General features: G+C 48.1%; 12 protein-coding genes across 14 annotated transcripts; 3 read left to right on the top strand and 9 right to left on the bottom strand.

Moving 5' to 3' along the window:
* Position 1: 1 nt before the first annotated feature.
* Positions 2–2,252, bottom strand: FVEG_02909 (hypothetical protein). Its single transcript, XM_018890440.1, has 4 exons — positions 1,922–2,252; positions 1,034–1,842; positions 798–985; positions 2–748 (listed from the first exon to the last, which is right to left on the bottom strand). Exons 1-4 carry the CDS (start codon positions 1,962–1,964, stop codon positions 385–387), a joined length of 1,404 nt encoding a protein of 467 aa, XP_018746743.1. The 5' UTR covers positions 1,965–2,252; the 3' UTR covers positions 2–384.
* An 883-nt stretch (positions 2,253–3,135) lies between these two features.
* On the bottom strand, positions 3,136–4,129 carry FVEG_15144 (hypothetical protein; the record flags this gene model as incomplete). The annotated part of the gene is made up of 3 exons (XM_018904252.1): positions 3,136–3,231; positions 3,282–3,574; positions 3,628–4,129. 3 exons carry the CDS (start codon positions 4,127–4,129, stop codon positions 3,157–3,159), a joined length of 870 nt encoding a protein of 289 aa, XP_018746744.1. The 3' UTR covers positions 3,136–3,156.
* Positions 4,130–4,860: 731 nt separating this feature from the next.
* On the top strand, positions 4,861–6,434 carry FVEG_02910 (hypothetical protein). Of its 2 annotated transcripts, XM_018890441.1 has the most exons (3): positions 4,861–4,932; positions 4,997–5,209; positions 5,260–6,434. In XM_018890441.1, exons 2-3 carry the CDS (start codon positions 5,165–5,167, stop codon positions 6,292–6,294), a joined length of 1,080 nt encoding a protein of 359 aa, XP_018746745.1. In that variant the 5' UTR covers positions 4,861–4,932; positions 4,997–5,164; the 3' UTR covers positions 6,295–6,434. The 2 variants fall into 2 exon arrangements, with proteins under 2 accessions (XP_018746745.1, XP_018746746.1); XM_018890442.1 differs by lacking the exon at positions 4,861–4,932 and having other exon boundaries at positions 4,972–5,209.
* Positions 6,435–6,545: 111 nt separating this feature from the next.
* On the bottom strand, positions 6,546–7,859 carry FVEG_02911 (hypothetical protein; the record flags this gene model as incomplete). Its single annotated transcript, XM_018890443.1, has 1 exon — positions 6,546–7,859. The coding sequence occupies one exon, from the start codon at positions 7,857–7,859 to the stop codon at positions 6,546–6,548; it is 1,314 nt and encodes a 437-aa protein (XP_018746747.1).
* A 191-nt stretch (positions 7,860–8,050) lies between these two features.
* On the bottom strand, positions 8,051–8,344 carry FVEG_02912 (hypothetical protein; the record flags this gene model as incomplete). The annotated part of the gene is made up of 1 exon (XM_018890444.1): positions 8,051–8,344. The coding sequence occupies one exon, from the start codon at positions 8,342–8,344 to the stop codon at positions 8,051–8,053; it is 294 nt and encodes a 97-aa protein (XP_018746748.1).
* A 1,510-nt stretch (positions 8,345–9,854) lies between these two features.
* On the bottom strand, positions 9,855–11,070 carry FVEG_02913 (hypothetical protein). The gene is made up of 3 exons (XM_018890445.1): positions 10,819–11,070; positions 10,658–10,762; positions 9,855–10,605 (listed from the first exon to the last, which is right to left on the bottom strand). Exons 1-3 carry the CDS (start codon positions 10,951–10,953, stop codon positions 10,399–10,401), a joined length of 447 nt encoding a protein of 148 aa, XP_018746749.1. The 5' UTR covers positions 10,954–11,070; the 3' UTR covers positions 9,855–10,398.
* Positions 11,071–11,664: 594 nt separating this feature from the next.
* Positions 11,665–15,794, top strand: FVEG_02914 (hypothetical protein). Its single transcript, XM_018890446.1, has one exon. The coding sequence runs from the start codon at positions 12,067–12,069 to the stop codon at positions 15,337–15,339; it is 3,273 nt and encodes a 1,090-aa protein (XP_018746750.1). The 5' UTR covers positions 11,665–12,066; the 3' UTR covers positions 15,340–15,794.
* A 1,179-nt stretch (positions 15,795–16,973) lies between these two features.
* On the bottom strand, positions 16,974–19,128 carry FVEG_02915 (hypothetical protein; the record flags this gene model as incomplete). Its single annotated transcript, XM_018890447.1, has 3 exons — positions 16,974–18,619; positions 18,673–18,982; positions 19,048–19,128. 3 exons carry the CDS (start codon positions 19,126–19,128, stop codon positions 16,974–16,976), a joined length of 2,037 nt encoding a protein of 678 aa, XP_018746751.1.
* Positions 19,129–19,312: 184 nt separating this feature from the next.
* Positions 19,313–19,490, bottom strand: FVEG_15145 (hypothetical protein; the record flags this gene model as incomplete). Its single annotated transcript, XM_018904253.1, has 2 exons — positions 19,313–19,340; positions 19,405–19,490. 2 exons carry the CDS (start codon positions 19,488–19,490, stop codon positions 19,313–19,315), a joined length of 114 nt encoding a protein of 37 aa, XP_018746752.1.
* A 3,384-nt stretch (positions 19,491–22,874) lies between these two features.
* Positions 22,875–23,506, bottom strand: FVEG_15146 (hypothetical protein; the record flags this gene model as incomplete). Its single annotated transcript, XM_018904254.1, has 3 exons — positions 22,875–22,885; positions 23,097–23,129; positions 23,359–23,506. 3 exons carry the CDS (start codon positions 23,504–23,506, stop codon positions 22,875–22,877), a joined length of 192 nt encoding a protein of 63 aa, XP_018746753.1.
* Positions 23,507–24,626: 1,120 nt separating this feature from the next.
* On the top strand, positions 24,627–27,054 carry FVEG_02916 (leukotriene A-4 hydrolase). 2 transcript variants are annotated; one of them, XM_018890448.1, is made up of 5 exons: positions 24,627–25,742; positions 25,799–25,934; positions 25,986–26,092; positions 26,143–26,537; positions 26,587–27,054. In XM_018890448.1, exons 1-5 carry the CDS (start codon positions 24,839–24,841, stop codon positions 26,962–26,964), a joined length of 1,920 nt encoding a protein of 639 aa, XP_018746754.1. In that variant the 5' UTR covers positions 24,627–24,838; the 3' UTR covers positions 26,965–27,054. The 2 variants fall into 2 exon arrangements, with proteins under 2 accessions (XP_018746754.1, XP_018746755.1); XM_018890449.1 differs by lacking the exon at positions 26,587–27,054 and having other exon boundaries at positions 26,143–26,586.
* On the bottom strand, positions 26,690–27,481 carry FVEG_15147 (hypothetical protein). The gene is made up of 2 exons (XM_018904255.1): positions 27,293–27,481; positions 26,690–27,243 (listed from the first exon to the last, which is right to left on the bottom strand). Exons 1-2 carry the CDS (start codon positions 27,425–27,427, stop codon positions 27,025–27,027), a joined length of 354 nt encoding a protein of 117 aa, XP_018746756.1. The 5' UTR covers positions 27,428–27,481; the 3' UTR covers positions 26,690–27,024.
* Between the last annotated feature and the right edge of the window lie 31 nt (positions 27,482–27,512).

Below are 27,512 nucleotides of genomic sequence, written 5' to 3'. Positions count from 1 at the left end.
GCCTGATGCAGTATTACTGCAGACACTGAGTTAGTGACTTCCAAGCTACCCTAAACCTTTAAGTAATAACTACTAATGGTGATTCCTCTCATAACACTCATATCGAGGCCCCATTCTACCACGTTCCGCATAAGCTTGAGTTACTCATTTATTTGATTGTGTTCCTCGACTAGGGTGGTAAGTCCGTTGTTAATTCCATCCCATCCCACTTGACCTTGCAGCCAACAGTGTGGTATTTCCCACTCTCAGGCCAAGCTGGCATACGGAGATAACGAGTCATAGTTTCACTCCTTATGATCAAAGTTTCGATCACTCATGTTATTCGTCTTATTGCATGAAAGCTAACATAAACGCCAACTCCAGTACCCAAAGTCAAAGTATTGATCAGAACTCCCTCGGTCGCTGCTCACGTCCCAGGTTCAAATCCGCCTCGTCATCTTTGTCATTTGATTGCCATGGTGATGGTGATCGCAATGCAGGTGACATTTGGCCAAGCCCGGCCTGGTTCGATGGCGGTTGATAGCCTGGAGGAGGATCGGATGGATAACCCATGTGTTGGGGAGGAGGCTCCCGCCATGGCGGTGCGCTGTATTGTTGAGGGCCTGCCAGACCAGGGCCACGAGGTCCAAGACGGCGCTTGTCCATGTATCGACGACCATAGATCAAGATGAGGCTGCTTATGCAGATAAAGATGATGAGAAGAGCGAGGAGCATGCCGAATTTTCTGTTCAGAGCAAAGGTGAAGCCGCTGATGATGGTTAGTGATGAGCAACCGATATGTGCATGTGACAACCTACAGAAATGCGTTCAAAGTGCCTAGTAGTAGAATGATACGGCCAACCCAAAGATGAAACTTGCCGTACTTGGTCGGGGTCTGTGTTCTCCTATACTGAGTATGGTGCATTACTCCTAGTCCAAACTGCCCAAGCAGTAAGCCAGTGACGACGAATCCAATAATTTGGTGAGGATCATCAAAACTTCGAGACTACAACACTTGTAAGTGACAGGCCCAAAATAGCCGGTATGGACTTACTCTTTGGTAATAGAAACTGTTCGCAACACCAATACCGAAACCTGCAAAGACACCCAGAGTCGCAATGGACTGGTTCAGAGCATGCCACTTGACCCAGCCTCCAGACCTCAGCAGAACAACGCCAATTGGCATAAGGAATATGATTGATAAAACCATGAAAACTCCGTGAAGCGGTGATGCCCAGTTTGGCTTGGCCTTCGTCGCGTAGATAAGCTCGGATCCAACATCTTTCGTTGAATCGCTAAGAGATGGCAGCTCGGACTTCCCGTGAGTTCGTTTGATGTCGAGGGAGAAACTGCCATATCCTGCATGATATTTCAAAGGTGCGTCCTTATCGTCACTGTAGTAGTCCTCTTTTGGCCCAAAAGCGAAGACGGCCTTGCTATTGTGATCGTAAACATCGAGGTATCCCTTCTGTCCACCGTGTGATGGCCAACTGCGACATCCACTCTTGCAGCGAATAGTGGCCACCATGTGATCGTCGATAATTCCTGTAGTATTAAGAACTTCGTAATCCATCTCGTCCCAATAATAAGGCTCGTAATGGCCATAGGCGAGTCGCGGGGAGAATGTAACATTGTTGGTGGTCCGGCTCTTGTATACCATGAGGAATAGGGCTCCGGGCATATCCTCGCTTCCAAGGCCAACAGCACCCCAGGATCGATTCTTCTTAACGCGGAGACTGAAGTAGACTTCGGTGTTGGCGTTCTCGCCAATGTCAATCGCAAACGCTACGTCTCCGTCTGGGGAAACGAAGGTGGATTGACCACCTTCATCTTTTTCCTTGGCAAAAGCGACTGGAAAGAGGGCTGCGGAAGAACGCGTGTCAGCAGCAGTATAAAAAAAAAGAGAAAAGATTTCGTCTTCCAGAAAAGAGGGCAAACTTACCTGCTGTCGCAGCCAGGGCATGCCCGAGCTTGCGAAGCAACATTGTATGGGTCTGGATGTGGGGGAGATATAAGAAGATGGAGAAGAGAAAACAAAAGAAGGCGAAGAGGGAGGAAGAAGATTAGAAATACGAGAAGAAATCACAAATTGGATGCTTAATTGAGCATTTGCTAAGGCTGGCAGGAAGATCAGGGAGACAAAGCCGGAAAAGGAGGCGCGCCACTAAGATGAGGTGTACAGTAGGTAGATTTGTAGAGGGGACGGCAAATGATGGAAGCGTGATGTTTATGTTCGTTGGGTCGCCAATAGATAGGTGAAGAGTGGATGTGAAATTGCAGGCTCAATCAGGAAAGTTAAGATTCCAGTTTGTCTACTTATTAGGCCGTACAGAGTAGTCGATAGATGGCCAAGATACTCATCTACCTACTACAGATGTCACAAGCAAAAGTCCAAGTGATTCAGATGCGACATTCCGTCTATGAAAAGCGGCTCTTTGAGACTTTGACGAGGGCTCTGGCATGTCTTGTCTTAGTCCCGAGCAATACATTATCACGAATCGCGTACAGAGTAGCTTTTCCTCAGATCATGCCTATTTTAGCACGTAGGCAAGTGAAAGAACCTCCAAACTCGTATTCTGGGGTTCCCGTTGCGTCTTTCTTTGTTTTTGCGGGCCAAGTAAACAAAATGAGGCATCTGGCCGTTGGGTACGTAATAACGCTATTGGTCCAACGAATGGAATAGAGTTTGCTCAGGGGATGACTGCGCTAGCCAGGTACATGATCCCTGAGTCCTCCCGCTATTCGTACTTTTAATCTACCAATCAACAGCTCGTCTTTACATACCGCTTTGCACTCTACCTAAGGTAGATCAACAACATAACAACACCATGTCAACAACCACGATATGATGGCCGGCCTCAGCCGAACGGAATTATTTCAGGGTATATATGCAAAAAGTACACGCACGATCTGGGGACGGAAACTGTTGGGGATTCGAACTGAAATTATAGGAATAGGCAGATGGGGTTTATCAGTACTTAAGGACCGTACTGCTGGAATGGCAATGGACAGTTTACCACTAAGCGAAATACGCTGACAGTCGAGTAGCTCGTCCGACTGTGACTGTTTTTGCATCGCAGTGCGTGAATGCAGGTCATCTTGATCTAAATAGTTCGTTGGATCTACAGGAAGGTGTCTGTGTACATAACTCTTAGTACGCCCTTCGTTTGCGAGATTTCAACTGTGCGATCCTCGTAAACCATTCAGAGATATCTGGGCGTCCATTGCCTCTCCAACGTTAACCCAATCCAACTGCGAAAGTCAGTTAGATAATCCTTCTATAAAGTTAGTTCACCACTTACAAGAACGACATTCGGTCGCCTGCCCCAGCTGCTTTCGCAAAGGTCTACCTGTTTTTGGATAGAATACTCTGAATTTGTCTTCTCTGTATGGATCTGATCTGGCATGACGACGCCCATGAGGTCGTGATTCAACATATGGTTCATGATCCCCATGAGTACGGTTGGATCCCCCTTCTCCGGTCGGTCAACCTTGCAGGTTGGAAACGAGGGGTCAGTTTCACCGAATGGAGTCTCCCAGAAATAATCAAACTCATCAAGTATGTAGTCAACCTTGCTCTCATCCATATTGTAGTCTATAACAGTCAGTAAGCTAAAGAAACGAATAAACAGAGCAAGGCATCCATACCCATAAATACAATAACCCGAGTTCCATCGTCAAGTAACTCTTGCAGAGTTGGCCATTCGTCTCGGGAAAGCCTCTTCTTGGGACGAAATACAAGGTCTTTTAGCCCTGCACTGCTGAAAGCTTCATCGAACTTTTCAATCGGTAGGGCGTCAACATTCGTCAGTAGTATCGTTACAACCTCATATGGGTTCTTTCCGATCCATCCTGATATCTCTGTTAGATAGTTATGCAAGGTTCCGGCGTCTAGTTGCCAGCAGTGAGTGTGGCACATCTGTATATCGCCATTCTTGTCTTGTGTCTGAGCCTGTAAGAATCTTACGCCTAAATTGAGTTGTTCTGAGACCGAGATGTATTGGTTGTTGAAGGGAAGCTCTCCAACAAAAGCGCTGTTATGCGTCCCAATGAAAGTGATATCCGAATATTTTCGCCGGCAAAGTTCATCATGACCATTGCATGCCGCGAGAGCTGCCGTAGCAAACGCTGATACCAATGAAACTCGCATTGCAAAGAAACAGAAAGGTAGTGTCTGGGGAGACTGCGAGTCAAAGCAGAGCCCCTCCAGAGGAAGCTTAAGACTATATATATGACAACATCTTCAACTTTAAATTACCACACTAATACTGGCTGCCAGCATGTTGCCTCAAGCCTTCGCAGCCACAAATAATATCGAGTGATCCTACCACAAGTCGGATAATACGATCAATAGTTCGACGATCTTAACATCTGTTTTCGGCGCCTTCTTTATGCACCCACTTGTGGTAAGGGCTGGTAGAATGCAACGATGCGATGGTTGGCTCAGAACCCCAGTCGCAACATCTCATCAGCCACATCCTCCCTTTGGAGATCAATGCAAAGAGAAGATGATTAGGTGGCAATAGCATTTTGGGATATGAATGGTAGGAAATCCCTCAGGAACCAAGAAAGCATGAGACTTGAGAAGCTGAAGAGGATGCCAAAATAAACCCAGTAAAGAACCCCCTAAACCTAGACTGAATTGCCTAAGCTTTCTCATCGCTTAAGATAAAGGTCTCAAGTTTTCTTGCCTTCCCTTGGAAATGATAATTTGATGTTCACTCACGACTCAGTATAGATGACTGCGTTTAGACACTGGAATGGGGAACAACGTCCAAGCTATAGGCTCTTAACTATTTATAGCAGTTGACGTGTATAGGTAAGCATATGACACAGGCATTCAAGATTTGTTATACTAATCCGGACTATGTCAGCGAATGTGCTTGTATGAATAGCCCGGTAATTGAAGTTGAAGAGTCAATGGACGCAGTGACAAAGAAACAGCTTCGTCTTGTAAGACTCTGACTAGACCCACTCTGAGGCACTGGAGCTCGAAACACCAACTAACAATTGCCAGCGCGAGCCTTTGCAACTTCCTTACTAACGGTACAATCTGGCCACATCAAATACCAACCTATACAGCTGTTCTCAACTAGGTTGATGCCAGCAATTTCGTTGCTCTTTTAACACATTCACACATATTTCCGGAACTCACTAAACCTCTACCAATGATCCGCTACCCACCATGTCTGGCTATTTGTCTATGCTAGGTTGGGCCTTTCTCCCAAATGTATGAGATTCGTTCACGGGAACTTGCTTGACCTGCTAACCGCTTCATAGCTTGCAACAGGATGGCTCCAGTCCATATATTATGGTTTTACCGTTCGCGCCGGCGATCCCAAGCCTGCCCCTGGCTCTGCTCGCTATAACTCGCATCGACGCACCATACATATCCTCGTTGTCGCTGCCTACCTCTGCTACACAATCTTCGAAGCGGACTATGAACAGCGCCGTATATCCTCATACTATGCAGACCTCGGAGTGCCACTCGATGCTGCCGATCGTGAGATCAAGACGCGCTTCCGCCGCTTGGCTGCCATGCACCACCCAGACAAGGCAGGCAAGAACGCAGGCGATTCTGCTACCTTTTTCATGCACCTAAAGGTTGCCAGTGATACGCTACAAGATACCGCCAAAAGATTTGCATATGAACGCTTCGGACCCGAGATTGCGCGGTGGCAGAAATGCGTTACCATCAGAGATTATGTTACTCGTGGTGTTGTCTCCGGTATCCTGCCTCACTACGTTGTGGCTGCCACATCAATTTACGTTCTAGGCTTATTTGGCTACATGGAGTTTGGTAAATACTACCGGTGGCTAGTTCTGATCGCCCTTTGCGTATTCGAGCTCCATGCCGTAACACGTCCCGATTTCCCACCTTTTGTCAATGCCATCAACGCCGTCCTCCTCCGATTTACATCTTCGCCACCATATCTACCTTTCCAGATCATCTCTCTCGCCCGGAGACTCACAATTACTTTCTACATTGCTCTCAACCAGATAGGACCTCTCATTGCGTTCATGATCACGGGGCCAGAAAAATCTGAGGACGACGACGAAAAGGCTATGAGACAAAGCCTACATCGCCTTGAAATGTTGACAAAGCAACTTGACGGAGATGCTGTACGACTATTGGATATGGAAATGGCTCCTTTTAAAGGTGACAATGATGCAACGTCCAATCTACAGGGCAAGATGAGGGAGTGGCTTGTACAGAACACGATCAGAGCTGACCCTATGGTTAGAGATGCCATGGGAACGTCACTGAGGAAGAGGAGAGTTGATGCACCTGCCGGTGCAAAAGGTAACAGATAGACAAACTTTATCAATATCTATTGTAGTTTTTTCAAGTATCAACCACTAGTTAATCTGTGCTCTATGCAGGCAACTTTATGAATAGCATGAAATACAAAGCACTGCCAAACCCCATTGTAAATGACATCAGAAATGCAAGCTATACCCAAGACCACTCTTTGACTCCGGGTCGTTAGTATGCGTGTGTTGTAACAAAGGTTATGCGGTACCTATTATGCTTATGGGACCGCACTTGATTGAAAGTTGAGGACTCAAAGTCGTGAAGCTCCTCTTGTCTCGATGGGAATAAGACAAATGCCAATAAAAGCCGATAAAATAAGGACTGCAGACATAATAATAGGTGTAGTAGCACCATCGCCGGGAACAGTAGCGGCAATGATGGGTGCCATAAGGCCAGTGATACGGTTCAGGAAGCTGGCCACGCCGGTACCAGCGCCTCGAACAGGAGCAGGGAATATCTCAGGCGTGAAGGCGTACAGAACACCGTACATGATATTTTGGGCGAAAGCCTCAACACAAGACATTAGTAGTTGGGCAGTTGATGTAGTGCCGTAGAAGACAAAGAGGAAAAGGAACACCGCGGAGAGGAGGGTGGAACTAGCAAGCGTTCCTCGACGACCGAGGAAGGGGGACGGGTGATCAACGAGGTATGCAGCGAGAAGAGAACCAGGGACGCCCATGACAGAGGCGATGGCGTAGTTGCGGTACGTGTCTGATGAGATGGTATCTGTTTCGGACTGCATGTTATCCGATGCTTCGTTATGTGCACGAGCAAAGTATTGAGGAAGGAAGGCATTGAAAAGGGGATATCCCATGCCAATCGTAGCCCAACAAAACCAGATTAAAGTAGTTGCCATGCCGAGGGTCTTATTCCGGAATAGAGGTCGCAGACGCTCTCCGGAGAATGACTGGAGCTTCTCCCGGAGAAAACCCATAGTCGATGGAGCAGGAATCTTCTTCTCTGCGACATGGGCCAGATCCTCGCCATCCTCACAAGCAACCAAGTCGAGAAGCTCCGAAGTAAGCCAAGTCTTGGTACCATTACGGTATGCCAGACCATGAATGACAGCCACTGCCTCATGTTGGCGACCCTTGTTGAGAAGAAACTTGGGTGACTCGAAGAGATGAAAGACGAAGAATCGGACAACAAACATGGCGAAAGTAACAATGCCGATGGTGACAATGAAGTATCGCCAACCCTGCTCAACTGGCCAGTTGCCGATAAAGTACCATGCAATCAGAGATGAGACAAGTTGTCCAAAGGGCCACCAGACGGACAGCAGAGTGAGCAAAGCGCTGGAAGCATCAGGGAGGAATTCCAGGAAGAGAGCACCATCAACAGGAAGATTGCCGCCGACACCGAAACCAAGGGCACTGAAGAAGAAGCAAACACTGCCCCAGCTTTGGGCATAAGCGGACATGATGCCAAAGACACTGGTAATAAGCAAGGTAGAGTTGAAGGCAATGCGACGACCGAGGAAATCGGACCCGATTCCCCAGAAAAAACTCCCAATCGATAGACCAACGAACAGGGCGCTGGTTGTGTATCGAACTGTCTTTTTCATCGACACCGAAATCTCCTGATAGGGATGGGAGACAGAGTGACACTCCCTGCATCCAAAGGGTGTCGGCGAACAATCCACATCCACAGAGAACAAATAACTGCCAGTTATAACTGCCCATACCGATATCTCCAATTGCCTTATTCATGAGCTTTGATTTGACTGAAACCTCGTTAGCTCATAATGCAGCAGCCTTAAATGTAGCACTCACTCTCATATGTCGTCCATTGACCTCGTCGCCCTTCTCTCATTTCTTTGCGTAGACCATCTACCGTATACTCAGCAGCATCACCTCCCAGCATGCCCTCGCGTTCTTCTTTCATCTCCAAATCATCCATCTCACCCTCCTCCCGCGTTTCCCCATGACCGACGCCCTTCGCTTTAGCCGCTTGGCTGTAAAGATGAGCTTCCTCCAGTGGTACCAAGACGCCGATATAGTCATCCACTGACTCGACGTACCCAGAGCCGAGACGCCATGAAATGCGCATTTCAGAAGCTGGTACTTGAAGTAACAAGATGATTATAACTTTAATTGCACAAACATCAAACAAAAATTGGATATTTTCAGGAAAGCGTGATGCTGCAGCTCGCACACGAGAGACAACTTGGATTTGGAAGACGAGATAAAACTGTGGCTTGATGGTTGTTAAAAAGAGCTTGAACGGAAAGGATTATAACTGTTTGTTGTTGAGCTGCGTCACTGAGCGGAAGAGCCGATCGTGAGTTCCGGTAGCTTTATTAGGAGCAGAGAGCCGTAAAAGAGAAACCTCGCGTAGAACAAGTAAAACAAAGAGTGACCAAAGTGATGATAATGTAAGAATTAACAAAAGAAAAACAAGATATTCAATTGTACAGTTGATGAGAGGGTGAAACAAGGCACAGACTTGGAGATGAGAGGACAAGTCAGAATGGAAGTTAAGGTGGATAGAACCAGCAAGTAATATTGGTTGTTAGGCCCGAAACAGGAGGCCGTAGGTCCAATTTTTGTTGGGTCCAGGGGCTTGGGAGGCGCCAAAGCCGGGCATCCATCAGCATCATCAGGGCACCCATCCATCCCGTCTCCTGTGCTATGGGGGCTTGGCATCAGGACTTCTGTTACCGCCCTGATCTTGTATAGCACTCGTAATGTTCCTGATAATAAGGCATTTCTTGAAAAACATGGCATTGCGTCTTTCCCCAAGAGAACTAATAATGAAGCAGTAACTCAGCAAGTCCCTCTAGGTTCTTAAATTTTGCTAAGGGCTGCGATGCAGGTGAATCCTCAAAGAGACCAATGTTGATAGTCTGGATACGGAGTACGGTGGATGGCTACTAGATCACCATTACCAGGCCGCAGCCGACATTGCCATGCTGGAAAGTTGCTGATCAACTTCATGATACTTGGTTGAAGCGCTGAGTGAGCGGGGCGCAGCTATTTTCCATTCGAGTTCCAGACCTGATACTTTCTCCTAATTACAGCCGTGGAATTGTTCCAGACTCCAACCATTTAATTGGAATGAGAACTTTGATAGGCGATTGTCTACTGCTAAACTTTGGATTGTAAGTTCTTATCGGGGCCAAGCTAGCTTGTCGGGAATAAGGCTTGCGCGTCGATCCGCCCCTTTCGAGATTTGAAACTAAGGAGAGCATGGGGTTTGTACCTCATGGTATCCGTAATGTTATGTTACTGTATACACATGAGATTTCTTGTCTCCAGAGACTATCCGCATATTGTGCCTATCCACCAGTTAGATCTGAATCTTAAGCTATAATTCTGCCATGGACTACGTCGAAGTTCCAAAAACGCACAGCTTCCATTCATCAGCATCGGATGGTCTCTCAATACTATTCCCTACAATGGAAGGATGACAGAGATCTCCTTGACCTGAAAATGACAAGGCCAAGGGGTGCAACTTGGGAATTGGAATACTGCGAATCCGTAGTACAGAGTACAGTAGTTGCTAAAGCTGCACCACGCCGTATGATTGCGATAGTCCGGACGGCTGAGCGATAACCCGGTGTGGCATACATATTTCCATCTTGTAAATAACGTGTTCCCGGCCACTCATTTATCGAAGTTGTGCTTGTTCACCCCTTCGTGTAAGCTATGTTTCATATCGGCAAGACTCTTAATACAGAGAAATCCCCCATGACCGCATGGCTTTACCTTGATAAAGCAGGGCCTTTGCCATCAATGTAACTCCTGGGCTTAATGTATTCCAATAAAGCTTATATGCTGCATAACGAGTCCAAGTCTTTCGCTATGCTAGCTATTGTAGTTCACTTAAATTACCTTGCTTGCATGATGCTCCTCATTAGAACCATTCTGCATTTCGTGTCCGCGCCATGAACCTTGATGTATTACCATCACTCTCATTACTTTGCTGAAATCCATCATTCTGACATAGCGCCAGAAAGTGATCCCATGCACAAATCACCGGTTGGGTCCCAAGGGCGTGATGGCCGCGACTCCAAAAACTCCATGCGTGGTATACATAGTGCTAACACAAGCCCAGCTCGTGGGCGAAGAAAATGCTGGAAAGAAAATGCCAGACACGCCGCTCTAGTCCTCTTCCTCGCTGGTGGTCTCAATGTTCGCCTTTGGTGATTTCTTCCGCTCTTTTTTGGCCTTGGCTGCTGGAATCAGAGCAGTATCACGCTCGTCTGCGACGTCACCCTCAACGACGAGACCTTTGGCGCGAAGAGCAGCATTGATCTGTGGAACAGCCTTAAGGAAAGCGTTGTACTGCTCGATGGAAAGTGAAATACCCTATCCAACTAATCAGTGAGATGTCCAATATGAAAGAAGCCTTCGAAAATACCTTCTTGCCAGGTAAAGTCTTGCCATCCTTATCATAGTACTCGCGAATATTGACAAAGGTTTTCTTGCTGAACTCTGATACACCAACACGGCGCTTGTTTGAGAGCTGGACATGTCCTGTTAGCGTGCGAGCCCAACGGTAGATGCTTCGAACTCGCGTACCTCCCAGAATGGATTTCCATCATCATCTTTACCATCCGACTCAACCGATGTTCCACTCTTGACTCTTTTAGAAACAGTCTCGGGCTCGCTGTCAGAATCGGCAGCGCGCTTTTTTGCAGCGGATGTACGGGCCATTTTGAGAATCGCAAAAGTCCTTTCAAGAGTTCGACACCCTAATGCTGTTTTGTTGAAAGTTGTTTGAGATGTCTTGTCACTTTTGGCTTGAAAGTTGAGCTTGAACTACACTGGCCTCCTAGGTAAGTAGGCTGCGGGAGACGCGATTGGAAGCTACGCGCGATGTGACACCAATGCACGTGATATGTCAAAACTGGACCACTCGGCAAACCACCTCAGGTTATATAAGTACATGTTGGATCTTATCAAGGATGCCATCGTAAACTAAACTTTCCGGCTCGACTGCTGAAACTCATTGGATGCCGCATTCCAGCTTGATATAGACCTCGGCTTCAGGATTATCCTCTCTCGTCACAGATATTTACTCAAGTTTTCACCATCTAACATCAAGTAAATTAAAGATCGACCGATCACGTCAAGGCGGCCTAGGGTACATAAACCTGGCAAGGTTAATCAAACGAAACAAGACATCACACAAGAAAGATTGGACGCCGTAACTCTGCAGTGGAGATAATTCAGGGGCAGTATTAGACTTTGTTGCCGTTTTTAGTGCACGATGGCAGTTGAAGTCCACTATTTTGTGACACGGACCGCACCAGCATGAACTTGTTGCTTCGATCTTAGGTGACAGAAAGATTCGAACAAAGTTAGGATGAAATTGGCATACCCTCTCACAGCCTATTTTATCAAGCTTTCTCTTCAATACTTGGTCGCAGCCCTACCCTGGGGTTCAGGGGCCATGACCCCTGAAGACTTGAAGACAAGCAATTCCAATGCTCGGCAATTTGAGGCTAAAAAAGCCCACCTGGCACCTCAGACACGCGACACCAGCTGCTGTATCCGTAATTCGGCCACATCCATTACCCCCAGCGTTCCAGACAAATTCCAAACCTTGCACGATTCCTTCATTTCATTCCCTACTGTTATCTAGTCTACTGTCTTACTCCTTTTGCTCTCGGTTTCAGTTTTATTCACGTTTCTCATCTCACTCTCTATTTCCACTGGCTATGCGTACGGGAGCTCGCCTGGGTTCCAGTGTCTTCTTCGTTCGTTAGGAGAGCTACAACATCTGAGTCGTGTACCGAAACAACCCTTGACAGCCTTCCATTCCCCATGAGTTCAACCGCATTCCCCAACCAGAATGCGCCTCAGCCAGGTGCTTCCCTTACGAACCCGCCAAAGCCGAAGGCCATAGCACTCAATGGATCGCCATTGCCTACACTTTCACATACACAAGACGACGGCAAGCCACTGTTGACAGACAAGCTATCAGATGCAAATGATCTTGCCAACAAGACGACTACAACAAACGACGCAATGAACTCTGGCAACCCCATTACGAACTCTACGAGAACCGAAACGATCAATACAAGAACTGCAACCGAAGATGGCACTCCAATTACAAAGGTTATTCACTTCTTTGCTACAGCGACTCCAGAGTCACTCGCCGGCGTGGCAGTTGGTTTCGCTGCTTTCACATACTTCACTATGGGACGCTTGGGTCTCGTCCTAATCGGCGCTTTGGGCGGAGTCGCCGGATTTATTTCATGGGAAGCGCGTAACCTAGAGCTCGCCAAAGCTGTGCGAGGAGAGCGAGGGATCGACGTTATAGATAGGCTTCTAGAGGCCAGAAACAACCAGACAGGAGAGAAGCGCGAAGACAGCAGCGATGATGAAGAGCCGACCTTAAAAAATTTCGACGAGTTCCGACCAGAGACCCGTGAGGCACTTGGGGGCCTCGTAGATGCTATTGTCAGGGACTATGTTAAGTGGTGGTACAGCCCGATTGTTCCGACTGACCACTCGTTTCCTTTGGCGTGTCGCAAGACGCTCACATCTTACCTTCTCTCCGTTTCTAGCCACCTGAACCGAAAGCGACCTGCGGATGCCTTTCTCGATCTTCTCACCAACTCGTCCTCCATTATCATCGTGTTCATGTCTGAGCTCGCATCCGCTTTCTCCGAACTTCCCCCAGATAGTAGTATGACTGCTGCCGACGCCGTTTACAATTACCTGGCGTCCAACCCCGACTGCCATTTGGCCAATCTCTTGAATCAACGTCAGCAAGCGTCAAAATTCAAAATGGTGGCCGAGGACCTTCTTGGTTTCCTGGACCGAAACGCGTACAACTGCGACCCGGCCCGAGTTTTCTTGCGTGAGATCCTCGCGAACTCGGTTCTTGAAAAGACTCTACATACCTGCAGTCAAGCCGATTGGATTAATGGATGGATCGTATACTTGCTAGAAGCTGGCGAACCAAACCTAAATCAGGCTATCGATGTTGGCATGCAGCGAGCCCCGGAATCGAGCGTGGCGGCGACTAACGTCTTTGCGGATTTGGATGGAAATGTCGGAAACATTGGGATCGCCAAGCCAGGGCGAAGTTCTTTGGAGACGGAAAGGGCTCGGCGCAAGGAACCCCTTGGCCACAAGAAGAAGCTAAGCAAGGCGGAGGAAGAGATGGACGAAGCCATGCAAGAGATGAAACGCATGAACGAAATGATTGCCGAAGAAGAAGCACGACGAAAACGAGCGTCGGTGGTTTCTTTTCATGATCCACCAAAGGATCCCAACAATGCTGGGAAAAGGTTGTCTGGTGCGCCAGATCTTTCAGCCGTTACGAAACATGATATGCCTTTGCCATCGGCGACATCAACGGAAGGGTTCTCATCAAAGAGTGACATCGTCCAAACTCCCGTCACACCTCGATCACCAATGGATTCCTCCAGCCCTGAGTCGTCCCCTCGTCGATCCGACGGAACTCGCTTCACTAGCTTCGACCAAATTGTGCCACCAGGACAAGTAGCAGACGAAGGAGAAGAGGATGCCCCTAAGAAAGCTCCTCTGACCCTTCACAATGCCACAATAACTCTCCACGATGATACCCCTGGCGAGCCAAACAGAATTCGCAGCAAACCTAACTGGGACTACTGGGTGCAGGTTGAGCCGTCAGCTACTGCGTATCCTGGATGGATGATCGTACGAAGATATGCAGATTTTGAAACTTTGCATGAGATCCTTAGACGAATTGCCAACATTTCTGGTGCAACTGCTTTCACCGAGTTGCATAAAGACCTGCCTGACTGGAAGCTTCACACTCGTGAATCTTTGCGCGGTGAACTGGAGAGATACCTTCGAGATGCTTGTTGGTACCAGAGCTCAGCCGAAAGCGAAGGCATGAAGCGATTCCTCGAAAAGTCAAAGGGGCATACCCACAGCGAATCCAAAGCAGGCTTTGGATGGGAAACCATGGGTAAGGGTATGTTGGATGCCCTGACATCAGGGCCCAAGGGTGCTATGGAAGGTGGCAAGAGTCTCGTGGGTGGTGTCACTGGAGTTTTTGGAAGTACATTTTCTGGTCTTAGCAGGAAATCTACCCAGTCAGTAGATCTAACGGCTAACTCTAGCCGGCTCTCGACCTCGACACCTCCCAGCCAGCTAAGCGGTGTAAGATCTCCCGTCCGCTCTGCGAGAGATAGCATGGACAGCCAACGCTCGTCTATTGTATCATTGCAGCCAGGGAAAATGCCACCGATGGAGCGTCGTCCCAGTTATCAGTCACAAAGTGAGTCGGATGCGGACATTCGTACCAGCCGTTCGGAATGTAAAGAGTCTGCTTCAGCGTCGGCGAGTGCTCTTCCTAGTCGGGAGCATAGCCGTGCACCTAGTCTTGCTCAGCTGCGGTCCCCATCTGCCGTTAGCCTCGACTTCACAAAACTTCCGCCCCCTCCCGATCAGATTGCGGACGATTATGGTTTGCCTGAAGGCAACATTGATATTCAGAGTGCAAAGGGACAGCAGGACCGCAAGGGCTCCCAGCAAATCCCAACACCTCCCCCTTCGGTGACTGACGGCAAGAGGGCGTCTTTGAAGCCTGGTAAACAATATACCCCTCTGTCAGAGCCCGAGACTCGTGTTGCGGTTGAGCTCCTGTTCGCTGTCATCAACGAAATGTACACCCTGTCATCGGCGTGGAATATTCGACGTACTCTTCTAGCAGCGGCAAAATCTTTCCTCCTACGACCTGGCAACCCATCTCTCTTGACTGTGCAGTCATTGATTCAGAAATCCGTCATTGATGCCAATACATCGGATTCAGGTATCGCGGAACAGCTTCGCAAGATACGGGAAAATATGATGCCAACAGAGCACGAGCTCGCGGGCTGGCCGGCTGAGCTTACAGCCGATGAGAAGGAGAAGCTCCGCGTCAAAGCCCGCCGACTGCTAATTCAGAGTGGTCTTCCAGCTGCTCTGATGGGTGTCATGGGCCAGGCGGCGACTGGCGAAGCACTTGGCCGAGTCTTTGACTGTCTGCAGATTGAGGAGGTGGCAAGAGGGCTCCTCTTTGGCCTGATCTTACAGGTTGTTCGAATTGTGACGCACTAAAGAGTTGGTACGAGTAATATTTAATGTGATGGGACAACATGAACGGTGTTTGGTGCATTCGGGGCTGGCTCATCTCACGAAGTGCACGTTGGGATGTACGAATTTTGAAAGGACAACAACTGGCAACGGAATGGAGCAAAGGAATTGATGGTTCTCTTCGTTATTGCACAAGGGGCGAGCATCTTGTAATGATAGATACGCAGACGAGAGAGACCTAGATGGTCTCCGTCGTTATTAATATGGAATACTTACAGACAGGTTCAACTGACTCGAGCCGAGTGTTATCGCACCTGAACGCCAAGAGACTGCACCATGCGTTTAGGTCCAAGTCCCCATTCCACCGTCGTTGAAGCATCCACGAAGAAAACTCAAAAAGGATCACTCCACGGATAATCCGACCTCCGTATAAGCATAATATCGGGAGTGTCCACACTATGAGCTTTACAAAGTATAGCCCTTGTTTCCGAGCGGTGCACATCGTTTTCCGATGACGGTCCTTCACTAATTTCCGACTGGTCCTCTCTCCACCGAGTGCTCAAAGGGGGCGATGTTCGGCATATCACAGATAAACTGGAGGCGTTATAAGCCATATCGTACGATAATTGTCGATGATTGACCACTCACTTGGTTTGCACGTGGAGAGGGAAAAGAAGACCCGCAAGGAAGCAGGGGTTTGGGATGAACGGTCTACACAGGGGGAGTGGATGACAACAACAGGAATAGAGGCATAAACGACGTGCTTGGCGGTAGACGCGGGCTGCATCACCCAAATACAACATCTACTGGGCCTGTTTGGCCTCGAGAATCAGTTCTATAGGTCGTTATACGCCTTGGTAATTAATATCTCGGCCAGCTTCTAACATGAGTTAGATTCGAGAAACTGATTGCTTTTGCAGGATGCATGCATGATTTGTTTGGCCTTACGTCTGTCACATCTGGCCTTCAACACTATCACATATCATCTTGTTATAGCCGACGATCCTGCAGGCTCAGTTTCTAAAACCTAAAGTTGCTTGGCAATCAAAGGCGTATGCATAGTACGTACCATGCATGTCTCCTTGCCATCTTGGTACGGACAACCCCCAAAGGTTGCATGATACCCTTGTCCATGCCCACATCTCGCATTGTATCACAAGCCCACAAAGAATCACTTCGATACTACATGCCTCTTTGATCACATCACGAGTTTCTTCCGTCTTGACTCTTGAGAGGAGAAGATAGGGAGTTACGTTGAAAGCGCCTTGGCAGAAAACATGCCAAGATAATATCATTATGAAGAAACTAAGAGTAGTAGTACTATGATAGGGTGATATATGCAACAAATTAACAGTGCATTGATACAATAAAAGAAGTGAACTCAGTTCAAGAAAGGAAATACTATGATAAATGACAGAAGCCTCCTGCTTGCGCCCTATGATGATACATAATAAAACAATGAATGCATGATATGCTGTTGCAGCCGTAAAATGTCATGAGTAGACGTAGCGCAAATATGCAAAAAAAAAAAAAAAAAAAATGTAGAAAATGCCGTAGGGGTATCAAAGGATTGTAAATGGTTTGGCCGTGAATCGTTGAAATGCGATACAGTTTTGGCAGGACTATGGTGACAAATATCAGAGATATGCTGAAACTCATCAGGGGCGATAGACAACATTCGTCAGTAGAGGTAGGTCATCTTCCGTCTGTTCGTTTTGTTTGGTAGCAGATGAGGTTGGTGGAGATGCAAGAGGAGAAATGGCACGGCATTCAGAAAAGTCCCGTTTCTTCATGGCGTGTGCTTCTCCGGAAAGCCCGTTGAGTAGCTCGTGGCTTCTCTGACGGTGAAGTTCAATGCGTTTTGTTTCAATCAGGTTGTTTGGGGGCTTAGGCTCATATACCGGCTGCTTGCCCATCTTGGTAATTTCATCCTCAACATCGGCTAATAGAGCGTAAACATCGTCGCCAGCATAGATACGAATGCTCTCCACATCAGAGCGATTCAGAGATCCGTTGCTGGTCACACGTTCAGCGCTTTCTTTCGTAGCCTCTTCTTCGATCACAGGCTGTTCCAGGATGGTGCTGGGTACTTGAGCCACAACACGTTGGGGAGAAGGTGAACTGGCAGTACGAGGTGAGATAGCGGTCTCTTTCGAAGGGCTCCGAGGGGGGGTTGAGATATTGCCAATGCCAGATGAGGATGGGCCACTCACTACAGGCTCACGTGTCATGCTTGGTCCGCCAAGAGGGAGACAAGCAGCTGCAGCAACGTGTTCAAGCAACTTCTGGCGAACACGAGTACGTCTGTTCTCAGCCTGCTCCAGCTTGTTCACCCAGTCGTCAATCGAGGCATCCAGCTCGGTAAGTGCCTCTTCCTGCTTCAGCATAGACTCGTTACTGAACTTGGCCACGCGAGGCGAACGCAAGTACTGGCAAATGCGGGAGTGGAGATTTTTGCGACCTGAGCGAAGGGCAGTGTAAGTGCGGCGAAGGTACTCGGTCTTCTCATCCAAATGGCGGAGTTCCTTTGAGAGCGCCTCAACATCTTCGGCCCTTAGAACCTCGAAGCGCCCGACCTGTTCGTAAGCTTGCTTTTGAAGCGACGCAAGTTCTGACATTTCGATTTTCTCTAAAGCCTCCGTATGCTTCACACCAACTGGAAGGTTCTCAAAGGCTTTTTGTTCTGAAGTAATCCTATTCTTCGATTCTGTCCTCTGGATGATCGGTCCGTTGTTGGTGCGCTGATCACGTCTCTTCCTAGGACGACCTCTGTCCATCACTGAAGATTCTGAGCCACCTCTTCGATGCCCTACCCGAATAGAATCAACGGGAGGGGTATAACGTCCATCAGAAAGCTGAGGAGATTCAGCTTGAGGCTCCATGAGTGGTGCAGACACTGGGATGGGAGTCGTTGAGCCTGTTGATCCAGATTTTGGTGTTGTAAGATCGGGCATGGAAGAGTTCGGGGTGAAAGAGGTGCAACTTTGGGGAGATGACTCGCTGGTGCGACCCCTGCGAAGAGGCTCGTTCTTTACAGGGAAGCAGTTCAACGACTGTTGACGACGGAGTAATGGCGACTGTCCTCCTCGTCTAGGGATGACCAAAGGGGCCAGGTGTCTTGGTGAAGTTGGAGTTGCACCTCTGGAGTCCGCCTCGGTCTCACCCTTCATCGAAGCCTGAGGGTCGGGGCCCTCGTCATCGCTCGACGCAAAAAGAAAGGTGTCGGTAAGATGATAGTTTCTGGACGAATTGCCAGGTGCACTAATAGAGCGCTCGTGGAAAGGTGGGCGGCCAGGAATTGTTGCTACGATGATATTAGTCTAGAATCCAACAGCCTTTGCCAAGCATGTGACTTACGAGAGTCCATTGAAAGCTCCTGAACGGTTGTCATAGGTCCAACCTCAGGCACACTAATTTTGCGTCGTCGAGCCAGGCTGTGTTGATTCAACCGCTTCTTCAAGCCATTGAGTGTTGTCTGCTGGTTGTCTGTCTTATCACTTGCTGTAGTTGAAGGTCCCATGGTTGTCTTATCTGGGTCTACCGCTTTACTGCTGTTGAGGACGGGCAATTTCCTCTCCTTTGGAAAAAGTTGATACTTCTTCGACGGATCAGGTTGTTGCATTCTCCAAGTAAATGGTTTCTCCTGTGGAGGTAATGGTGACAATTTCTGAAAAGAAAGCATAGGTAAGCTCGGGTTGAATAAGAGGATAGTGAAACATAGGGAGGACATACCGAATCGTTGGGTGACTGCGAAGACTGCTTGGTTATATAGGTGGTGTCGATATCGACGATGCACTTGGCAATATGAGCCATTGCGTCGAAACAATGCTACCAGATCGGGCAGCCACAATGGGAAGTAGGAGGGTGTTAGAGATTAATTGCCACGGCGAGATGGCACTACCGTGGAGATGAGAGCAATAAGCTATAGTATGAAGCACAACAATACTGGTCCGGTTTAAGTGTTTCGGATTCCTGGGACAGATGGTATATAACAGTTCTAGCTGTGGAAGGGATCCCAGACATTGCTTTTGCGCCAAGCTGTGAGCTCTCCGGTTAGCTTTCTTCGTTTGTGGTTGGACATGCACTTACCGGAGAGCAGCCTCAATCGACCCCTTGTTCTGGACAATCCATGATGGGATATCAGGCCCAGGGCCTGAATCCTGGTCAGAACCCATGGCCCCGCCTGAAGGATATGGTGTCACGCCCCCAGAGACTAGAGACATCCATAATGGTTAGAATCAGGGATAGGAGCACAAAGAGGTCTGGGGCACACGGGACAAGGAGCTAAGGTGAAGTTGACGAGCAGACGAAGGCCAGGAAGGTCATGGTTCTTGACGGATGGTCCATGCTCCCCGCAAGGCACAGGTCGGCCTAAACTTTGTCAACCGGGCTCGGAGTGGGTTCGCAAAAAGGAATAGATCAACAGGGCCTGTCAGAAATTCGAAGCTGTTTTTGTGGCTGCCAACAATTTTTACTCGACGCCTCGTTCGGCGGTTTTGCTCTTTGGTTGCCCTCCATCACTTCCCAAGCTCCCCCTAGTCCCCTAGAACTCCTTAGTCAATCCATGTCTCATACTGCCCCTGGGCCCAACCTCGGCTACTACGTTAGCGGAACCGGGACAGGGTGTCTTCTCCACCATGACGGACAGAGATCAGACCCTAGACGTACTGTGACTAGTTGAGCCGGAGGGTCTTGGCACACAGCTCCCAAAGCAAAGACGGAAACTTCCCATCAATCATCATCCACGAGGAGATGAATAACTGTGGCTCGTGCGATTGTCTATCATGGTGATGCGGTTAAGACTAACAGACTCAACAAGCGAGAGGAAAGGAAAAGGAGGGAGAAATTTTCGATGAATTTATCTTGTCACACGGGAAAGACGAAAGCCCAATGCACCAGTCCTTCCAAATTGGGGAGTGGCTTTTTACAAACAGAGACACTCCCCGTGGAAGGCCTGTTTCAGTTTCCATCACGTATCAAATCTGGAAGGAGAGGTCAAAACGGACGGGAGGCACGCCCCACGGGCTAACGGTGCCGTTGGGTTGCTTGGCTCGACATGTTCTATGGTTACAGCAGATGTCTCCGGGAGGATAGGGTTTCGAAATCCAATCTGGCATGGACCAATTGCAACTATTGCACGAGTAAGCTCAACCTGCACTGCAACTATATCATCGTGTTGCCTATCGGAGTTGAAGGCTTCATTATTCATGCTCCCTCACGTGCGGTGCGGATAGTCGACTATCCGATGTCCGTCATTAACGCGTCTCTGTATGATAGGGCCCGAATACTACTCTTAGAGTTTTCCAGTCATCTTGTGGCAATCATGCCGCTGCATGCCGTCTTGTTTTCCTAGCTATCATTTTACTAACTTAGTATCCATTGCAGAACATGTTGCCCCCGCTGTATTAAGATTTTGATAGTCGAGGTTCCTTTGTCCGTCATATAATTGTAGTATGCATAATAGGGATATCACATGAATATGACGAGTTGACGAAATGATAGTGTTTTTGTCTTGGCTAGAGCACGACTTTCTTTGCTTTTGTTCTCCCTCCAACGGCGGCTGCAGGGATACCAATGGTGGCTTTAACCCGACAAAAGGCAACGTTGATCACTTAGACGCAAAACCCGGATGCAACGTCCACAAGAACTAGAGCGAGCAGAAGATTGCCGCCTGATCTACGGAGAGTCGATCGACAATGGCAGCAGTATTTGAGAATAGAGACAATACGACAGTGACTTGCGGCCAAGATGAAGACCCTTCGTCCCATCCCCCGGCACTTACCTACTTCCATAGGTTTTTGGCGGCGTCTCGAAACATGCTGACAAGTGTGGACTGCTGCATATTGCATATCGCATATGATATGCTTCCGGTGTTTCCTAAAGTTTCTGAACTGCATTATACGTCATTCAGTCTTACATAACTACCTAAGGTGCCTTGCCCTTTTTTTGCTCTTTGCTTTTCCCGCTTCGTTTCCTCTTTCCACTGTCCGCCGGAATTCTACATGCAACCCTGGCCGGAATATTTAAATAACCTTACCTATAGTGTATTGTGAACTCGTGTTGTCTCTCGAAACATAACCGCTTCTGGAGCTAGTCGACTGTTCATTTCGTATCCGGTGCGGGTTATTTGTTCATCAGTAGGTTGTAACCATACGTGACGAATCTCCTACTCTCTTGGTTCATTGATGTTGATCAAGTGACTACGGATAGACATTGATCATTTCCGATATGCATATCCTTTGCTACTGTATTATCCGGACGACGCTATAAAGGGCAATATTATAGTCCATATAGCTATACCGTGACTTGATATGCCATCTCGAGGAGCTGGTCCACTGCACTGCAACATCGTGAAGCTGTTGCACCATCCCCTCACCATGATGGTATGAACCATCTTTGATCTACGGCGCTGTGCCTTTTTCAACTCTCATAGCTGAGCTCGCTTATCCGTACAGTATGTCGAGCTGCCAGAAAGCATGGACCCCTTGTTCTGTCCCGTGCTTGCGGTCGGTCCGGGTTATCCACCCGGTCAAGGGTCAATTGGAACATCACCCTTGCCGATGGTTTTAGAAGGTCTCAGATCTAGGCACACATCCTCAACGCCGGTGTTTCCAATTGCACCACCCATGTTCGTACAGGTGAATTTTTCATCAAGGTGAGTGATCGTAAAGCAGAAATGATAGGTGTCTCGAGTCAACAATACCTAGCCAGTATTGGTCTGCGTTCAGACCTCTAGTGTCAGTTTCAGCTGTCAATGGGTGAAGATCAGTTGCCTTACTCATCGTTCATAGCAAAAGTCCGTGTCATGATTATACTCACTGAGAGATCATGCTCTCAAAGAAACCGCGGGACGTGAATGAGACAAACTGACATTGGCCCTTGTTGGGAAAAAGTATCAGCCAACCGGTAGTGTTCTTGTTCACCCGCCTGGGCGGCACAGTTATTATCTAAAGCAACAATATTGGTTTCGAGGCATTGGGTATTCCCGTCACATCTACCCTACAACTATCCCTGCGCAATAACACAAGATCCTGCATGTCTGATATGGTTCGTCAGTGATTCAAGCCAAGCCATGAGGCAAACCAGACTCGCCCAGCCCCTCGACATGAAACAAGCTTCAGCCTGGCATCCTGTTCAGGAACAAATATTTGAACAATCGGGTAAGCACAGCGTCAAATGACAGGGGAAATGGCGTCCATAGGCCTTCAGTAGTTGGTCTGGATCTTTTTACATCCAAGTGATCCCTTTGCCCAACCCGTTAAAGCTGGACAATTAAGACATCCAGCCGTCTGGGTGACTTTGTGGCGCTTCACTTATGTGCCCAGGGTAGAACACGTGGAAGTGAAAGTTAGGTGCAGCCCTACATGCTAACTTAGATATCGCGGATCATTGACCACATTGTAGTTAGATATCATCTCGTGTACGACTAGTCGGTTTCATTCTCCTATCTTAGATCTCGGCTACAAATAATTACAATGGGCATTGACTTCGTAGGCGACACCAAGGTATTTCCCTATAGATAATACATGCATCCACCTAGGAGTGATCACCAAGAGGCATTAGATCTGCTCTATGTTATGATCTTTTGGGTATATCAGAGTAGTGATAGTGCACCTGCAGGCAAACAAACATGTTGAACAGATAGTCACAATGGACCTATCGGAATCATTCAGCTTGGACAATGAAGAGCATGTTTCAAACAAGAACGAGGCCTCGTCGTTGGATGAAGTTGCGAAGATCTTCGCTGATCAATCAATCACTTGCAAGTCTTCAACACATACGGAGGCTTGGCAGCGTGGCAACCCTACCTCTTACTATTTCTAAGACCGCTTCATGTAAAAGCCGGTTTCGTCAAGGTCAAGACGTTGAGTAGCGATGCCCATGTTACATAACTCAAATCGATAGCACCCACATGCTAAGACCAGGGGAGAAGCTACTAAACAGGGCTACCTAGGATAGCTTGCAAGAATCTAAGCCTCCACTGCTTCTGCACGTCCCCTGCATTAAATCAACAGCTGGGATCCCCCACCCGTCAACTCGTACCGCTACCACCGCAGACCCGGCCCAGGCTCGCTTGCGCTTTGGTGGTTTCGTGGGGTGATATTTGCTCCCTCACCATGACGCCTCCTGCAGCAGCGCCAAGTAGTTTGTCCGGGAGTATCGACTCTAAAGACTTCTTCAGTGCCGTCATGACTTCCTATACGGAGTGTCCCCAGGCCAGCAGACCTGGGAAAGATTCCGCTATCGCAAAGTGGCAACTTTGATCAAGTGAGCGGAGGCCTTGCTTGTGACGAAAGTTGGAGCCTGCTTCTCTCTAGCGACGAGACACTTCCCAAGTTTCGTATGGTAAGGGCCTCAGTACCCTTCATGATCCTTGGCCAACGTTGGACAAGGGATCATTAAGGACCCTCAATTTTGCTCCTACTAAAATACCGGTACATCGGAGAACCTGTCATGACTCGGAGATGACAATATCTGCGCAAATATTACCTTCGGTATCGTGACAATTTGACCGCTAGGACAGAAATATTGTCGAAAACCTAGGTCCCATCAACGGCTGGCCTAGCCCGTTTAGACCCTAATAAAGTCGAGTTCGTTTTGCAGCTTAGGGGATTCGAATGGAAAACCCATATCAATAGCTTCTACTCATGCAAAACACTAATCTGAGCCTTGCCTTCACAGCAGTTGCACGTTTTGTGTGTCTATTCTCTAAAACACTATGTATTTCAGAATAAGGCGTGTATAATGGTGAGAGCTTCGGACCTATTGTGTTCGACACATTTGGCTGGTGCCCTATTTGCTTCCAGATATAATTAGAACGGATATCAGAGTTTCTCTCTTCCGGACGTTATTTCTCGCCTCTGACTTCAATGATAGCCCTGTTCAGGTGTGCCAAGCCTCCCAGTTCCATGGCCCGTTGCTAGGGATAGACAGGCTGGCTATAGGTGGTTATAGATATCTGTTGGCATCTTGAGCCACGAATAATAACACATGATAATGGTGGGAATGTCTTTGTGAAGATAGCCGGGCTTTTCTAATTACAATGAGTATCCGGACTGAATAGTCAGTCGTGTGAGACATTTCTGGCGGGAACGTGGTGACTTCTACTCCATATCCGGCCTGACTTCGTGTTACTGCCCGGGCAATTGGATGTCATGCCAATTCCCGATGGAGGCCATTTTCGATTATGGATTTCATTACCAGAGCTATGCTGCACGTGACTAGACCCGAAGATACAGTCACCTGACACTTATACACAGCATCACTTGACTCGAGACTACTGGATCAATTTGTTCCAATTTAGTGTCGCCAACGGACCTAAGGCAGTTCACATACAAAAGTCCCTATGAGAAGGCCACTATCTTCATGTTTGATACGCCTTTTGGAAGGTGGCTGCTGGTCTACTGTGCGGGCCATCTCACGTGATGTTCTAGAAGCGGAATCTGAATGGAAACGCCTTGTTGTCATACCTCACTGAGCCCACTGGAATAAAGCTGTGTCATTGGCGATTCGACAGACCCTCATGTCGTGGCTCTCGTCACTCAAGAAACCTGCGATTCTGCGAACTTGTCAAGTCAAAATCACCCACAATCGCAATCTAAGACGAACATTCGCAACAGTCAATATGGCGGCCAATCGTGATCCCAGCACCCTCTCCAACTATAGCGCTTGGCGAACTCGCCATACGACTGCTAGCTTCAAGATCGACTTTGAGGACAAGGCGCTCAAAGGTTCGGTTGTTCTTCAGCTTGAGTCGCAGACCAATAAAGAGAGCAACGAGATCATTCTTGACTCTCGATATGTGGATATTTCTACCATCCGTATCAACTCAACAGAGTCCAAGTGGGAACTGAAAGAGTATAATGCACCCCTCGGCGCCCCTCTTCACATCCATGTGCCAGGCGGAGTTGCAAAGGGTGAACTGATTGATCTCACCATTGAGCTCAAGACGACGAGCAAATGCACTGCTCTGCAGTGGCTTACTCCTGCCCAGACCTCGAACAAGAAGCACCCGTATATGTTCTCTCAATGTCAGGCTATCAATGCCCGCTCTATTTTCCCGTGTCAGGACACTCCTGATGTGAAATCCACTTTCACTTTCAAGCTCACTTCTTCCCTGCCAGTTGTTGCGAGTGGTGTTCCTGTGGGAGACCATAGTGCCACGCCTGGTGAAGAGAAACTCTATGAGTTTGAGCAAAAGGTCCCTATCCCCTCTTATCTCTTTGCCGTAGCTTCTGGCGATATTGCGACTGCGCCTATTGGCCCTCGGAGTATTGTCGCCACAGGTCCCAATGAGCTGGAAGAATGCAAATGGGAGCTGGAGCGTGATATGGAGAAGTTCATGGAAGTGGCAGAGAAACTCGTCTTCCCCTATAAGTGGGGAGCTTACAATGTGCTGGTCTTACCCCCAAGCTTCCCATATGGAGGTAGGTTTTGCTATTAGTTAAAAGGCAAGAAAGGAAATTGACCTATATGACTCTAGGTATGGAGAATCCCATCTACACGTTTGCTACACCTACTATCATTAGTGGTGATCGTCAAAACGTGGACGTAATTGCCCATGAATTGAGCCATAGCTGGAGTGGTAACCTGGTTTCCAATGCCAGCTGGGAACATTTGTAAGTTCAAGATGACCAATCGCCTGAAGGGATGATGCTAATGGGGTTCAGCTGGCTAAATGAGGGCTGGACGATGTACCTTGAGCGTCGTATCCAAGCAGCCATCCACGGTGATGCCGAGTTTGATTTCTCTTCCATCATTGGATGGAAAGCTCTTGGTGCGTAACGCGATATTGCTATTGGGACTTCGGCTGACCATATATCACAGAGGATGCAGTGGAACTCTTCGGCAAGGACCATGAGTACACCAAACTTATCATTAAGCACGAGGGTGTTGACCCTGAGGATGTCTATAGTACGGTTGCGTATGAGAAGGGCTTCCACTTCCTCTACTATCTAGAGGGCGTTGTTGGCCGAGAGAACTTTGACAAGTTCATTCCTTTTTACTTCACCAAGTGGTCTGGCAAGTCTCTTGACTCCTTTGAGTTCAAGCAAACCTTCCTCGACTTCTTTAACAACCTCGGAGATGAAAAAATCTCCAAGAATGTCGCCGAGATCAACTGGGAAGAGAAATTCTACACGCCCGGTCTACCCCCTAAGCCTGAGTTCGACACTACACTGGCGAACCAGTGCTACGACCTCGCAACTAAGTGGAAAGACGCTGTGAGTTCCGCCGTCCATGTTGTGATATTTCTACGCTGACTTTTATCAGAACTTTACACCAAGCGCCAAGGACCTTGAGAACTTCACTGCCAACCAGAAACTTGTTTTCTTGGCTGAGGTGCAGCAGTCCGGTGAGCTGAGCGCAGACCGAGCGCAGCTTATGGGGAAAACCTACGATTTCTTATCGTCCCAGAATGTCGAAATTTTGTCTGCGTATTATCTGATTGCTCTCAAAGCTCATGATTCTGCCATCTACCAGGACGCCGCCAGTCTGCTTGGACGAGTTGGTCGAATGAAGTTTGTGCGCCCTTTGTTCCGCGCCCTCAACAGGGTGGATAGACAGCTGGCATTGCAAACATTCGAGAAGAACAAGGACTTTTACCATCCAATTTGTAAGGGTATGGTCGAGAAGGATCTCGGCCTTTAGATATGTGATTACGGAGGGGCAGTCCTTAGAAATCCACTCTCCCAATATAAAAGAATAGACTCAATCCAGCCATTCTGACTTTGCCATCACTTCATCCCACGTCTGACTCTCTTGACGAACAAATTTCACAGTCGAGTCGACATTGTCAGCCCCGAAATTGCCATACAGGTGGGGAAACCCGCCCTCCCATCTGATGGAATCAGCAAACTGCTTGAATTCAAGCTTTATGACCCAAAGTGAGGATGATCTTGTAAAGAACAAGTCTGCGGTCTTGGGTACCTGTAAACTGCATTAGTGAACAGTAACACTGTCTACGAAAAGCGCTCACTTGAATGGACGTGCTCAGATGTACAAAGCCATCATTCTGGTCAAGGTCCGATAAGGGATGTTCCTTGGGAAAAGGGTCACCAGGCGGCGACGGGACAATTTTGTAGATGAACCTTGGAGCTGACTCAATAGACATTCTGGTAGAATCGACCAATACGTGACTAGATGAAGAGTAGAGATGTGATTGAACCCCCACCACGATATAACCTACCTAAGCACTT

Source organism: Fusarium verticillioides, chromosome 5, assembly GCF_000149555.1.
Source record: "Fusarium verticillioides 7600 chromosome 5, whole genome shotgun sequence".
Lineage (NCBI taxonomy): Eukaryota > Fungi > Ascomycota > Sordariomycetes > Hypocreales > Nectriaceae > Fusarium > Fusarium verticillioides.
This window is presented reverse-complemented; position numbering and strand designations above follow the sequence as displayed.